The 16,666-nt window shown below is 42.3% G+C and overlaps 1 protein-coding gene across 3 annotated transcripts in view; it reads left to right on the forward strand.

Moving 5' to 3' along the window:
* The window catches only part of LOC142889337 (phosphatidylinositol-binding clathrin assembly protein), a 64,762-nt gene that overhangs the window by 11,906 nt on the left and 36,190 nt on the right, over positions 1 to 16,666 (forward strand). For all 3 annotated transcript variants that reach the window (XM_076028004.1, XM_076028002.1, XM_076028003.1), the window contains exon 2: positions 3,672 to 3,814. In XM_076028004.1, coding sequence (XP_075884119.1) covers positions 3,672 to 3,814 — 143 coding nt within the window. The remainder of the gene's footprint in view (positions 1 to 3,671; positions 3,815 to 16,666) is intronic.

Consider the following 16,666-nt stretch of genomic DNA (forward strand, 5'->3'; position numbering starts at 1 on the left):
TCCCCTTTTCTTATTTCTCCAGGTTTTACTCTACTCTACATAGGCTGCATTTCTATTTCCCCTCCTGTTCTGCTTCTTCGTATGTTTGCCTCAATCGCTGTGCCTTTCTCTGTCTTCTGTCTGGTCTGGTATCAGTTGCATCCAGTATCTTCCACTCTGCCTGATTAAGTCAGTGCATGTACCCCTATTACATTATTGCTCACACACAAACACACATGCACTCGCGCACGAGTGTCCCTACAGACTCAATCAGCCCTTCGCATTCTTGTTTCTCCCTCACACCCCTCCAGACCTAATGAAAAAACATGAGCGTTGCTAAAAAGAAGCCAGGACAGACGGTGTGGACTGAAATAAAGGTAGCAGTGGAAATGAAAGAGATTAAGTGGATATAAAAAAAAAAAAAAACACACACGAGAGACTAATTTATCGACAGAGCTGCCAGTTATTGTTAATGCCTGACCATGTTTAAAAATGTCCCTTCTGAACAGCATCAGTAATAAAAAAGAAAAAGAACAGGGCTGGAAAGCAAAGAGAGACTAGCAAGTAAAGGATATCATTTCTGATGAGCTGAAACACAATCCAGCAAATGCAAAATCCTGTATTTTGTTGTTTGAAGTCCCATATGGAAAAGGTTCAGTGAAGCAGATTAGAACTCACAATTATTTGTCAAAAAAAGGTAAGCACTTGGAAAAAACAGCATGATTAGCATGTTGCTACGGCCTCTAGCGATAGCTCTCAGTTTTAGCGTCCTGCTAAAATGTTTATTTAGATCGCCTTCATGTTCTGCAGAGGCTGAAAAGAAGGTGGCAAGATAGGGAGATACCTCAGTAGCGGGATGTGTTGTCACGAAAGCCCCGTTCCCACTGGCCAAAAACCCCGTGAACAATCTGCATTTGGTGGCGGTGGGGAAGGCTCACCGACCCGCGTCAAACAACCCGGGTTAAAATCGGCTTTACTCGACTCCGATCGGTTTGGAGTGGGAAAGCCCGACCCACGCAACACGCTAATTTGCGCGATGGCGTTGAGCGTGATAAGCGATGTTCACACCGCTTATTGATTCAAGATTCAGTTTCAAGAACTTCTGAACCTCACACTGAATGTGCAGTGAAATGACAAAAAAAAACCCAAAACCTTTTGCACTACCTCACCACACACCTATTTGTATTCACTAAATAGCCTTTACCCTTGTTGTTGGACGTTGCGTGGGCGAAGCGGCGTATCGACTGACTGATTGGGAATCACGCTGGTCTTGAGGTCTGCGCTGCTTTGTGACCGTTGGCGTGGGCGAAGTGCCTGTGGGAGATTGCGCACTAAGTAGTGGAAAGTGTGGAGAAGGGATTCGCTGAACTCGCACGAGCACATGCACACACGCCCGTGCACGCACACGTGCACACACACCTCTAAATTATGATGATGAAGTCTAGCAGTGGGCCTCTCGAAGACTAATGCTGTTCCTTAGTTACCAGGTGTGAGAGCCTGCAGCTCGTAATGTCTTGCTGTGCGGAACAAAAGACCGGAGGAGAAGGTGGTTGGATGAGGGGTTGAACGCAGAGGCAGAGGCAGAGGAATAGATGGGATGAAGGAATGGAGGGATAAACAACCCATTCATTGTAAATGATCCATTATCTGTGTGCGGTCCGTATTGATGTTTGTCCCAGTGAGACTCCCCTGTGCGCGTCATGTGGGTAAAAACACTGAATGTTAGAATACAGCAAGACTCACGTCGAATCAGTCGCGTCTCAACTGATGCCATTAGTGAGGCAGGGCTGTTAGTATGTGGTCACATGACTTCAAGCCCTTTTAACCTTTCTTTTTTAGCCATCGGCAGAAATTGACCTGTCGGTGTTGTTTGGTACATCATTTGCTTAAACAGCATGTTTTTTTGACCTCAAGGTTCTCCAAAATAAATGTTAATAATAATTATGGCTGGCATTATCAAGAGTCTTTCAACTCATTTCAGCTGTGTTTTTTTTTTTTTTTGCCTCAAATTGATTTTGTTCAACAGTACATACAAGTTTCATTGTATTTCTTTTATATTGCTTTTCTATATGTATATACTTTATTCTAGAATGTGATAGTATTCTAATAAAAAGCAATGCATCAGGGACAACCATCACATTTCAGAACACAGATTAACCCTCAGACGTCGGTTCAATTTACTATATAAAAATACAGTTTCATAAAATAGTACAGATTTTTCCTGCCCTGCTCAAAACTACCAAGCAATCAATAATTTAGAGGATTTTTACCCTTTAAATGTCACTTTGATTGACACAAGTGTATAGTATTTTTTCCCCCCACAATTATCCAATGGCTTATGAAAGAACGGCTTGTTAAATATGTTGTGAGGTAAACTAATACAGACAAAATCATTTCAAGGGAAGCAACTGAGCAAAATAGATAAATCGATCAATAAATACATGCCCAAATGGACAGCGTGTGCATAGTGACAAATGAGGGTTGACAGTTGTTTGTCTTAATTGCCAGTTGTGGGAGGTTTAAGTATAATTAGTGCAATACTTGAGTGCAATGTGATAAAGCGTTATGCAAACTGGGATCAATGTGTTTTGAAGGAGCTGAGTTCTAGCCGCATTGCACTACTTTTCTAAGGTACAGTTAATTTCATAGCAGCCGCTGGCTGCTGGCAGGCCACATATCAGCATTGTTTGATTACCATAGTAACACATTGTCTGGCCTCAGCCTTTTCTTCACCACAGTGGTCCAGTAGAGTTCCTGCACCTCCGTAGACACTCCAGCTCTGTCAGCCTATCTACTGGTACCACCTGGCTTCAGGTAGCAGAGCAATGCTTCCCCTTCTGGAGGTGTCTGGACTTCTTTGATGCCAGCTGAATGTCCTCCCCAAAAACTGCTGTCCTCCTTCACTTCTGAGGGGCCAACCTGGGTATTCTGAAGTTGCCCCAACAAGCCACCTGTTGACTTTGCATTTGATTTCAATACGATGCCAAACTTTCCTTTACACTGAAAGCATTGAACATGATCCATTCTCACATGGACCCAACTTCTCTTGGAATATCTGAGAAGCTCTGCGGTAGAAGCACTGACATGTTGGTTTCTCCACCAAGCTTTCTCAGTTAACCCTATTTTTCTCTGGCTGGTATACTATAATAACCTAACATGTGATAATGTATTATTGCAACACCGTGTAGACTTTCTCACTTATTTCTTGGTCTATCTTATCAATCCGTTGGGATGAACAGGAGACTAAAAATAATGCACGTTGACCTTAGCGCAGCACAACGTGACCTCCCAATCTCTCGGTTGTGAGATGGCTACTGTGAGGTTGTGTAACCTGCCAGTCGTGCGTTTGAAAATTCAATTTTCCTCCAAGTTCACCGCATGAATGACGCCTGAACTTCTGCTAATGCGTCTCGAGAGAACAAAAGCCGAGTGAACGTCAGGAGTGGAGGCAGGGGCGAGAATGAGCTCCGCGGCTGCCAGCTGTCCTTCACACTTTATTCACTCAAGAGTTTGCCTTGTGTGCGTGCACTGTGTTTTCTGTCCTCAGTATCTCTGTGTGCATCTACATTTGTCCGTGCGGAAAAGCCGTGGGCTGCTGATGTTCCTGCGTTGGAGCCGTAAAAGAAAAAAGAAAAAGTTTTTTTTGTTCCTGTATGATTTTGTGACCTCTTCCCTCCATCTCTTCCATCCAGATCTCATCCACTGCACCAATGACGTGAACGTAAACATCCCCCATCTGGCGGACACGTTATTTGAGCGGACGGCCAACTCCAGCTGGGTGGTGGTCTTCAAAGCCCTGATCACCACCCACCACCTCATGATGTACGGCAACGAGGTAGGAGGCTTTTTCACGGAAAACAGCCAAACCAACCAAAAACGGCAACCAAACAAACCCTCCAAGACTGTCAATTAAAGCGGAGTGGAAAGATTGCATTATCAGGCAGGCAGGCAGGCCTCGCGCTCCCACACATCATTAAATGCACACTCACTCATTTGGATGATTTATTCATGTCCTTATCGGGATTGTATGCATGCTCGCATGCATGGAGGAGTACTGAGCACAAGCAGAGGCTGCATGTAACTGACAATGTACACAGCAGGTTCTTGCGCAGAGTAAATAATAGGAATTGCTGTTGTTCGCAGAGAAGTTCATTTGTCCGCAGCTGAGCTGAAAGCGCAAATATGTCGGCGAAAGAAGCAAGTCGTTGATTTGCATACTTTCAAACAGAAAGGCCGTTAATTAAAATTCAAGCAATGCAGGCTGTATTAAGGAACTTTTTGGGTTTCTATTAATTACCATCTTGATTGAGACATTGTAATGTATGCATGAAAAGTTCTGATCAAAGCGCTCGTCAGCAAAATACCTCAATTTATATGCAGAGCGGCTTTTGAAAAGCGGTGGGCCAATATCGAGTCAGAAAGAGTTGTACCAGGCCTCATACTTGTATTAATTTCTAACAGGATGGAAATTGAGCACTTTGTTCTTCACGCGTTCACAGCAGCCCTGTACTTTGCCGGCTGTTAATTATTCAGACTCCTTTTGAAAATTTGCAGAACATGGTGTGGGATAATGTTCACATGGACTGATGCCATCTGATGGCCGTGCTATGCTGTTTGAATGTATATTTAATGAAAAGAGCTGTCGAAGCAGAGCGCGCTGCTTTATTGCCACCTGCTTTAATCACAAGTTTATCCACAGTGTATCTGGCAGGCGGTCTAGCAGATGTAAAAATATGTTGCCTGAAGACGGTAAATGTTTGGATGTCTATATATATATATATATCTCCATATACGTATATGTATATATGTATGCGTGTGTGTGTGTGTATGCATATATGCAAAAACACACAACACATACATGTTCGATATTAAGGCAAGAACATAGGTGTTTGTATAGACTTGATGTTACCTCGCGGTGCGTCATAAATTAATGCGTGCACAGAAATGCTCCTTCATGATAATCATCAGCTTTAAACCCCAAACAATTTGGAATGTGCCTCCCATTTCTATTTAAAGCACAAACACTTGCAGCAAGACCGCTGTATTGTTTTTTTCTCCCTTTGACCTTTTCCATTTCCCCCTTTTCTGACAAATATGGTAGTTAATCTATATTTGACAATCTCCTCCTTCACCATTTATCACGGGGAGTCGATGCGCAATGCAAGGTTACTATATTAACTTGAACTCTGTGACAGCAGGGTGTTGAATGAGAGGATAGATTGCAGAAATGTATGTTCAGTAATATATGCAGCAATATGAGGGTACAGATTAAATGCAGTCACACATTAAATGTGTAAATTAAAGCTAACACAGAGCCACACTGCAGTGGCTTCATAAAATATTCACTGATAATGAAAGCACAATTGACATTTCAAAATCAAATGTTTTCTGAAGTTGAAGTTGAAAAAAGCTTCCTGCAGGTTCTTCTAGTGGGTCTCCCACTCATTATCTAGAAGTCTGAAGATCAAAACTTCATGATATGTTCACACTAGTGCACACAATGTGTCTATTTACTGAGTATCATGCTTTAAAAGCATTGCTTAGGGTTAAGCTCTGACCTTAATCTATCATTTACAAAGTATCAATACACAATTGATATGTTTATTACTACGACTACTACTACTACTACTACTGCTACTACCACCACCACCACTACTACTACTACTACTACTACTACTACTAATAATAATATGTAGGAATATTTTTCAAAAATTCTTGTGTTGCCATCGGAATTGAAGGAAACATGCAACACAAACTCAACACCGCATCTGTTTACACGTGCACAGATTTGAACTCCAGGCTTCAGAGCAGCTAGTGTGTATTGTCATCAGCATGCATCCATCAGGCCTGTCACGAAAGTGGTGCAAACTAAGGCACAGTGGCTCCCTCGTGGCCATCTCATCAGTTATAGTCAGAGTTCAGAGAAACCCAGCTGTGAAGATGAGACCAAACCGCAGGCCCATTGGATTGCCGTCCATAGACAGTCCATCCGTTTTCAGATCAACTCACGGCTTTGTGCCAGTGCGACTGGTACACTGAAGATGGCCCCAAGCGACATGTGACAAAATACTGTGACAGTAAAGATCATTAAAGCTCATGTTATACTTTCTGCTGTTGTCAGGATGCAAGAGTCTGTAGGGATTCATTTTTTTTATGTCATCATAGACTGAGCATGTGGGACCTACACAGATGTCTGCTTGCCTCAGACTTCCTGCGGCCGCATGGACATACTGATTAAAATAGATGAATCCTCTGGATGTTATCTTGAAACTTCAGAGGGACTGAGACGCTGGTATGATCAATAGTGAGGCTAAACAAATGTAATATTATCACCCTTACCTTATTTTAGTGAGAGATGCTGTTTTTAAATCCACTGAACCTGATTAACTAAGATCCCAAATGACTCACTTTACTTACTTATAATCTCTTCGTCCTGGTTGGCACATAAGGCCGCAATCATACACTGCCACTGCAACATCCCAAATGAGGTGCCTAAAATTGATTGCACACACAAAATAAATTGCGGGTGTTGGCGGTTTTTGCATGTTGAGTGGGAAGTGGTAATCATACATTGGTTAACTCTTACTTTGCGAGCGTGACTGACAGTTTGACTGTTCCCTCTTGCTTTTGTGACTTGAAAAACAAGGATGTGACCTGGTTACGTACCACTCAGAAAATACTGGAAATGTTTTATCGGGGATGTTTGTAAGATGAAGGTTCGATGGAAATCAAGCCGCGATTAAGATCGAGTTGTACTGTCATGTTCAGGCTTTATGTAGAGGGAAAATACAGCAGCCACTTGTACAGCACACAAAACATTGTTGGTCACGCCCAATCTTCTGGTTGTTCTTCTGGAAGTCTCTGCCTACAGATCTGAAATTGTGTAAACTTTCCCACATCCCCTTTTTAAAAACTTCTGTCATTTCTGTTTTTCTATTTTTAGCCCATGCTTTTTTAGCAACGACACCATACTCACACTTATGCTCCTAACAGCACCCCCACAATTTTTGGTGGTACTGCTCAGTTTGGTTATCAAGCAACTGCACACTTATTGAATGCATAAGATGGATGGATGCTGGAATGCATGTCACATAGAAGGAAGGCCTTCCCCTGTTTTTAAATCCTCAGTCTCATTCAGCTGACCAACAGACTGTAACGTCAAAGAATATTAAAATGCCATCTGCTATTGTATTCATTGTGATTACTTGTCAAGAGGCAGCTGTTTTTATGTGCATTTAATTTGGCTGTTCATGGTAACGTAGTCAACCTCTGTCTAAAATGAAAAAAAAAAAAAACAGTTTGATATTCAGGGGGAAAAAGCAGATGTAAAATGTCAAGGTACTTTTTTCTTTTGCACGAGTCCCCAGGTGTTTTGATATGACAAGGAATAGTCAACATGCCAATACTGATACTCATTTCCCCTGTAGTTTCTGTTCCCTTCCTGACAATAAGCGATCATGGCTCACTCCCAAGTGACACTTTGGTTATCATGAGTGATCGCCATTTGGTCAATATCTGGGATCCCTGTTTCACTCTAGCACTATCGCAAAACCATTTCAAGAAGACTTAAGGAAACACCACTGCAGAGTTTGGAATCCAAAATACTGTTTGACCTCCTCTGGCTGCTCGTGGATGCAATTTTCCAGACAGACAGGCTCTTAAACACAAAATTAATATAACTAATTTTAAACAGTATTGTAATGTCTAGTGTGCCCTCCAACTTTATAATATGATGACCCCTTGTCTAGACATGGATTCTATTGTTTTCTCTTATCACGGAGTGCCTCTGCTTCCAGGTGTTTGTGTGATAGGCCTCTATGTACAGAAAAGGTCATGCAGGAAACTCCAAACAATGGCCTGGGGAGCCCTTTGTAAAAGCCCACTGGAGAATACTTTTACAGGAAATGATTGTTGAGTTGGCTGTCAGATATGTAATATCAGCAGATTTGGGATTTGACTAGTTGCACTGATTGCAATAATTGAAGGAGATTTCTGGAGATGCAATTGTGCTTATAAGCACCATGGTAATATTATGGGGCATACGGTAATATGTTATCTAATTTACCCAGTATTTTGATACATTCATTCATTCATTCATTCATTCATCTTCTATACCCGCTTATTCCTATTCAGGGTCACGGGGGTCTGCTGGAGCCTCTCCCAGCTGTCTTAGGGCAAAGGCAGGGTGACACCCTGGACAAGTCGCCAGTAGAGTGAATTCACCTGTTTTTTATTAATGGCTTGAATGCTCAAGTTTTAAAGCTCTATTTCTATGACAAACAACCTTTCAAATGTCTGTTGTGGGTATACTGTGGCCCCGAGGATTGTAGAGTCGCTCAGTGACCAATGCAAGCAGTGGTGTGAAATCTGCTCTCGGAGTTTGGATGTGAAGCCCTTTGGATTGCATGCCCTAACAAATATCACAGTGGGGAATTTTCTTCTGCCAATGACTTCAAATCCTTGCACTCAAGACTTAATTTTCAAACAGCCAAGGCTTTCTGTTTTTGTGTTTGCTAAATAAACACGGTCTGTCAGCTGACAAGGCAAGACTTTTACTTCCGTGGCCTGGTTTTTATCTCGGTATGAAGCAAATAATTTCAAGTTTCTCTAAAAAAGACAGGGTTTGGAACCACATTACTTTTGTGATTATTTTTCTTTTTTTTGTTGCACTTTTCCATTCCTTGGTCTCACGGATGAGACCAAAGAGTGTTTTGGTCTCGCCATTGAATCAGATAATATCTGCTGCTGTTGCTAGAAGCCATGTTCCTGCAGGCAGGTGAAGCAACTGGTGAGTTGAGCTTTTGGAACAACACCCCTTATTTGTTGAATGTTCTAATTTCTGCATTGACTTTTTTTATCTTAGTCAAAAGACACTTGAAGCAAGCACAGAAACATTTTTGTGATTTTCTTTTTTTTTTTTTTTTTCTGGGGGGGGGGCGAGAAAAGATTCCAATCACCATTGTTATTGCAACACATTTTTATTCCAACAGGGGAAAGTAGAGTCTGGAGAGGTAAGGAGGGGCCAGGTTAGGGAGGGACTTGTAGGTGAGGAGGAGGAGTTTGAACTGGATGCGTTGATGAACAGGGAGCCAGTGGAGCTGTTGGAGGACGAGGGGGGTGTGCTCCCTGGAGCCAGTGTGACTGAGGAGGCGGGCAGCAGAGCTCTGGATGTATTGTCATTTTTGTAGATGAGTGGAGGGAAGACCAAAGTGAAGGCTGCTGCAGTGATCAAGTCAGGAAGTGATTCAGGCATGTATGAGTATTTCAGCTGTGGTATAGGAAAGTTAGGGATGGAGACATGCAATGTCTCCATTGATGACCATCGATGTGGAGGGTTAAGTTCTTTACAGAGGGGTGGAGAGACTTGGGACCGAAGATGAGGAGTTCTGTTTTATTGCTCTTGAGTTTTAGAAAGTTGTTGTCCATCCAGGTTTGGTACCATACCGGGTCCTATTGGGAAATGCTAGAGGAGAGAAATTGTGCCCGTTTGACAGTAGGGTGTTGTAGTCATTAAGGACATGACAGGAGGCAGGGGCAGTCTGGCGAGGACACCGGTGAAAGTGCTGATGGCAGCAGAACACGCCACTTGCTTTCATTGACTTTTTGTATGTGTGACACAAAGGAGGCAGGATAGGAGATAAGAGTGGGGTGTGCGTGTGCAAAATAATAAGGTTTGTGTGTTATTTACTCCCCAAGAGCTGCTACCTCACTGCCACCACGGCTGTCTTACATAGAGGAGTAGCCCATTTTTTATTGTTGTGATGTCGTTCTGCAGGTTGTTTTGCTCCATTGCCTCCATCAGAGAGAGTATAGAAGCGAGACATTTGAGTGAGCAAGAAACATCAAACTGAGGAGGAAACGGCCAAGCGAAAATAAGCGGAATGGAACATCAATTGGAGACGGAGCGAAGAGAAAAGACGTGGAAATCTGCTGACTCCAGCGGCATTGTGTCAGGGACAGGGGCATGTTTTTCTGAGTGTGAGCATGTTAGGTCGCCCTGACTTTAATGGAGGTCACCCGTGATAATCACACTTGCTTCAATGTAACCGTGCACGCGTCCGCTATCGACTGCCATTGTGGCAGACAAAGATAAAGATGACGTGTGAAGAGTGCAAGGACTGCAAAGTTTTGTGTTTATTGTGGTAGTGTGTGCCTTGGAAACAACACCTGGCCATTGCATCCTTTTTGGTGGTGGTTTTGTGCCATTAGTATTGACTCAAGTTTTATTGTTTGGGGTTTCTTACTCTAACTCAACATGTCAGATGGAAGCTTTCCCCAATGTTTTGCATTTAGTCAGATATCTGGTGAAAATAGGCAATAGGAAACATTTGGAAATGGGAGCCTTGAAGAAGAACTGAGAATGCGACGCTATCGATGTGGGGAATTTGAGAATTTAGATTGATTCGGCCAGTTCGAGGCACAGCTACCACAGTCTAGCTCAGGGGTGGGCAAATTTTATGACTGGTGGGCCACAATGGATGAGTGTTATTGAAACGACTCTTAAAACACTGAACAAATGGAGTTAATCCAGCTATTTTATTGCTTACTTACTATTAATATCATTTCTTCAAGTTTGGTGCACTGCATTAGTAGTACCATAGGACCGTAGTATTCCCCATGCCTGGTGCCAAAATGTGCCTGCATCACACCTACGTGGAATCCAGCAAATCTAATGCTTCACTGGTATAATTTTCCAAATTAAAGTTGTCCAGCTTGATTTCAAGCAATGGTTCGATTTCATATTATTTTAACCAGCCTGTTATCCTTTTTTCAAATGTCATGTGTAATTCTTGAATGTCCAACAATAAATACATGATATTTGATTTGGAATTGCCACATTTGCATCCCTGTCCCTCACGTTCATTTGAGGGGAACATTTTTGGTAGCCAGGTGTTTCAGGGACGTACCACTGCCTTGCTCCAAATGTTCCATGAAATTGCAAAATCCCTTATATCTGAAATGTTCCCAGTTGTTCCAGGCAATAGACTCAATAATGACTGATGTGCTCTTGTTTCAAAGTCATTTCCAATATTTGATCTCCAGTTCTACTTAGAAATATTTCCCGTGAGAATCTTCCTCAGTTCCTTTGTGACTTTGTTAATCGAGGCCCATTTGTTAATTAAAATAAAGTAACCAGTTCCTGTCTTGCTATGTCAAATGCTGGCACTATTTGTCATTTTTAATTTCCTATCAGTGTGTTGTATCATTCTTGATATTTAGAAGAAAAGGGACTTTATGCTTCTCAGGTAATTTTATCTTCTAATGTTTAGGCTTTTTTCTACTGCAGTTGAAACATTATGTTTCAGAAATTACTTTTTTTTATAATAAATAAACAATAATTAAAAAAACAAAAAACAAAAAAACAATACAGAAACAAAAGCAGCCTTTACACTGTTTACTTTGCCGTTCTTAAATCACCACAGTGCTGTGGCTTACTGCTTGCAAAAGAAAATGATTATTATGGAATTCTGATTATTCTGAGCCTCAATACATGAAATTCTTTGCAACAGCACATCACCACAAGTGCCACTCGGAATTTCTTTGGTGTCTAAAATGAAATAATTGAGTCTTCTTATTTTGAGTACATGTCACTTTGTGCTTGTTAAAGGAAGAGAACTGTTGTGATGCGTGTGTATGTGTACGCGCACGCTGTGTGCATGAATATGTGTGTGCGCGTGTGTTTCAATTGATGACTCATGTTGGCTGCATCATTGACCTCGCAGAGATACTCATCCACCAGCAAGACACAACTACTCCCTCGAGAGCAGGGAGCCCACACACTATTAGCCTTGTCACCTTGTAGGCACAGTCGCTCTCTCTCTCTCTCTCTCTCTCTCTTTCTCCCACTCCCTCTTTATCTCTCTCCTTCTCGCTCTCTCTCTCTCTCTCTTTCTCTCTCCCGCAGTCTTATTCACTTTTTGCCCCATATATACAAACGTGTCAAATGTAGACGTATTTCTGTAATCCTTTAATTGTCAGCACCTACCCAGCTTCATTTTCTGTGTCTTTTCACACTTTGATAGGATTTAGGGGCTAAATGGTTGATTATTTAAAGAGAGTGAAACTACATAGACTGGAGGGCTTGGAAAAAAGAGATGAAATAAAAAGAGGGAGAATACCAGGCATGTTTTTGATTGGTTGTGTTTTGTGTCTGTGTTTATCCACACGTCTGCTTCCTTGTGTGTGTGTGTGTGTGTGTGTGTGTGTGTGTGTGTGTGTGTGTGTGTGTGTGTGTGTGTGTGTGTGTGTGTGTGTGTGTGTGTGTGTGTGTGTGTGTGTGTGTGTGTGTGTGTGTGTGTGTGTTTCTCCGCTTACGTAAGAGCTGCTTTCATTCAACATGGCCAGGTCACGACTCATTCTTCTCGTGTGAGTCATCACCTTTTTGAAAAATTCCAATTGCAGTCAGTTGCGATGATCCCCCCCCACTCCCATGCATGTGTTTGAATGAAAGCAAAGGCAAACACCCAGAAGCCAGAAATAAATTCCCCAGTGGCTTTCCTGATTTCCTTCCAGGGCCCAACGAGCTCTACTTTATTCTGTGTATAGACATATTTTTTTTATTGTGGCTGTCAAAAATATGTGTAAAGTTTTCTTTGGCTCTCCTTTCCCTGAGGACTGACGTCTGTTTTCTCCTCTCTGCTGAAGTGTGCATTTACTGTACGGAGAAGAGTAGCCAGCAACTCCCTGCTCTTTGTACCCGTCAATGCTACCTGACTATGTTCACTGCCAGGATCAATAATTATTCTGTTGGTTGTTCATTGGCAGTGTGTACACACTGGGAGAACTTTGGTGGTGGTGGTGGTGGGTGGTAACGGATTCAACTTCCCAGATACGACGTGATGTCAGTAAGTCACGCACAGCACGCTCATGTTGACCAGCCAGGCTGGGATGTTGTTTCTGCTAATACCAGCGAGGGAAAAGATGAAATAGTTCCAACGTCAGTCAGCAGCACAGTTCCCGGCTCCCCTCGCTGAATTTCATACTCCTGGAGGAAGTAGTTTGGAGTTCAGCTCTGAGTCACCACTTTGGGTTGAACTATATAGAGTAGAAGTAGAGTCAGGGAAACTTCAAAAAGGCAACTCAACTTTAAAAGGGAACTTGCCAAACTGTAACTGGCCAGATGGTCCATTGAACGCTTAGATTTCTGGATGACAGTTATTGCCCACTGCAATCATGGATTCCTAATGCAAGTCCGGTCAGTGCAGTTGTGCCCAGTCAAGTAATTTTAAGTCCCCTTGTGTGGCCTTCCAGGTATGTGTACCTGCTTCGCATGTGTGTCTAACCCTAACCAACAAGAAGAAATATTGCTAAACTTGAAAGTTTAAAACTTCAAAGTCAAAATCAACTTTTTTACCGTTTTTAAACTGCATCATTTTTGGCCTTGACCTTCAGCTTCAGTCATTTCAGTTATGAATAATCCAGACTCATTCAGGTTTGTCGGAGAAGCTGTGTGCGAATCATTGCTGTTTGAGTCTTCATATAACTTTTTTCTATGGGTGTATTTTGAAGGAAGATCATCATTCAAAATAATCATTATTCATAGTAAACTTCTTTTCCTGGAGGAGTTTACTTATTCATCCACTTTGACCTGTTAGTTGCAAAAGTGCTGCAGCAAAAATGCATGCATATTTTCTTTTGTACATTCAGCCTAAATGATGTTTTGTCCCAACCAGCTGGAGTTGTCTTGAAGGCTACACAATTGTTTTTGTGGATCGTTGCCGCTGTCTTCAGGCTCTGAACTGTCCCACAGGTTTTAATCCTCAAGGGACCAGGTTTAAGTGATCCAGACTGTCAATTGAAAGCACTGTTAGGACACTGAAACGAACCCTGTCAAATGTGAGAAAAGTCTGTTCCAAAGACCACAGACTAACGAGCCATACAGAAGATTGTATTTGGACAAATCATTATCATGCACTTAGAAGTCGGTCGTAACCGTCGCTTTCTTCTTTTAGCCTTGCAGAGTTTAGACTTCATTATATCTGGAAAAAAACAAAATGAAAACACTTCAGGGCAGCAGAGAGGCCTTGGTGGTTGTTTCTACGGAGACCCTCAGCGTGTGAACTCTGGAAGGAAAGACACGCACGATAATGGACTGAAAAACTGAGACGAATGAAAAGGGAGACTCCTTCTCTTTTCAAGCCAATACTGCTGGACTCCAGTTGCTCTACGTATAGGTATGATTCTGTAGCCGGGACCCAAATGCGTTAATCATGCATAAGGTTGTTCTCTGATATGCTACCATGAATTATTTGACATGCCGGCTGACCTGGTTCTCCATCGCATCCTCTCCGCTGTCTCTGGGTATTTTCTCAGTTTCTCCTCCAATCTAGCGCTCCATCTCCAAATGTGAAATCTCTTCTCAAAGCTGCATCTTTTTCTCACAGCCGTCTTCGCTGAATAATCTGGGGCTCAGTGGGTTTCTGAGCCTCGCGCTCTTTTTCTGCCACAAGTGTTTCTGCTCCTTTATAGACTTTCTCCCTTTAAACTACATCCATGTGTTTTGTGTGGGTTCCCTCTGCCTCTGCCTTTGTGTGCGAGACTGAGGGGGATACGCAGACTCTTGTCAGACAGACCTTTGATGAGGAGCCGGCACACAAGGCAAACCACAGGCTTATGAAGTTCATGATGCTTTCTCGCTTGCTATTGCAGCCCACATACTCGCACAAATTCGCTCGCTTTTTTTTATATTTCTCTCTAAAGCCATCTTAAGTTTCTGTTTCTTAACCTAGGTTCATTTGCTACGCTGGAGGAATGCTTAAGACGTTACAATTCTTTCCATCTGTGAAACTTTTTGGGCCTAAAACTTGAACTAATAATTCTGTCTGTCTGTCGTTCGTATCTTTATCTATCTATCTATCTATTCGGCATGCACCGATCCGATACAGGGATCGGTATCGGATCCGATATTGAATAAAATTCTAGATCGGGTATCGGTGACAATGAGCCAATCTAATGGCCCGATCCATAGGAGCAGTTCCGTTCTGTGTATTTCTATGCTGTGCGATGCAGCACGCTGGCTGGATGAGAGTTTCCTTCCACGCAGTGCAATGTTAAATGCAGCAAACTTTCGTGGGTCACACACACGAGCGAGGCAATTGCCGCTAGCCTGAAGGATATGTTTGACAAGTGGCAAATTCCGTTCAGCAAAGTCCATGTGATTCTGAGGCACAATGCCAGCAACATGAGAAAGGCGATGGACAACATGGCAGTGCGTAGTGTGGGCTGCGTTGCACATACAATGCATCTGGTAGTCAACAAGGGACTTCTCTCACAGCCCGCTGTGAGTGATGTTGTTGCATGTGGGAGAAAAAACACGTTACCTCTGATTTTATTTTTTATTTTATTTTTTACCAAGCTATTGAAGCTATTTTGTTATTCAGCTGGTTTTGTAATGGGTGTTAAAGTTCTGTTTGCACAATTGCACTATTTATTTTACATTGCACTTTGAATTCCTAATTGCACTGACTGAACAGGGAGATATTTATTATATTTTTTTTTTCATGTTTGACTTTGACAAAGCTAGTGAAGCTATTTGTTTATTTTGAATCACTGTACTGGTACACAGTATTAAATATTTTTTTCAGTAAATCTGGATCTTTCTGGATTTTATTTGTTTTTAGAAAATGAGGAAAGTCTGACATTACCTTGCACAAAAAGACAGTTTTTTTTCTAAACAACAAGACATAATTTGTTAGGTGATTCAATGCTGTTTTTCTGTATCTGTATCGGATCGGTATCGGCCGATACTAAACTTCAGATATCAGTATCGGAAGTGAAAAAAGTGGATCGGTGCATCTATCTATCCTATCTATCTATCTATCTATCTATCTATTTATCTATCTAGAAATTGTGAAAAAGGATTCCATGTTAAAACCAGTAGCACACCTCTTAGAAATAAGAGGAAAGCTTTTGCACATGACGGCCGTGTCAAAGTTGGGTCACTGTAGCGTTGGCTTGCACAAATAAGGGAGAGAGTGATTTTTTTCCCTGCTTTTTCTAAGCAGTCGTAGAGTCTTGCCAGAATGTGTTGGTGTTGCCGAGTCCCACGCACAGGCCCTGCAAGCATATTTGTGCACCCAAACAGATTCTGAGATGCTCCAACACTACACTGCCAACACGGTCCGGTTTCTACCTCGACTTTACTTTGCTTACTCGTTCGTACGATGATTCTGTGCTGCGCTGTTGGCCGTGGAAAAGGTTGCATGGATTATTGGAGATTCTTCTGTGAGCACCATTAGAAGGTAACGATGTGGTCAAAAAGTGAAAGTGTCCTAACAGTTGACATAAGCTCAGACGTATGGAGCTGGGGAAGCTTCCTGCACCTGTTCTGTGACATCAGATCTGTCAGAAACGACAAGTGTTGGATTGTGAAGGGATGAATAAAAGGGGTCAAGTTTGGTGGAAAAACACTACACAGGGCGTGCAGTCTAGAAAATCCAAGTCCGGAAATGAAATGCAATGGAATGATTCAGCACTTTGTGGCGGCAGACTGTCGCTTAAGATTTGATCTCATTAAAAATTTCAAAGGGCCGTCACGCAGCTGCCAATCTCCCTCTTCTTCCTAAAGGTTAATTAATTTTTTCTACGTGTTTCCTCCTGCCGGTTGTTCTCCCCTAACAGTTTCATAAGGTGCTGGAATAAATGGTTGGAAATGCAGCACAGGGGGACGTTTTTGACCATGACTCAG

The sequence above is a fragment of the Nelusetta ayraudi genome, unplaced genomic scaffold (genome assembly GCF_046127955.1).
Source record: "Nelusetta ayraudi isolate G7.1 ecotype Tasmania unplaced genomic scaffold, CSIRO-AGI_Nayr_v1 ptg000022l, whole genome shotgun sequence".
Taxonomy (NCBI): Eukaryota; Metazoa; Chordata; class Actinopteri; order Tetraodontiformes; family Monacanthidae; genus Nelusetta; species Nelusetta ayraudi.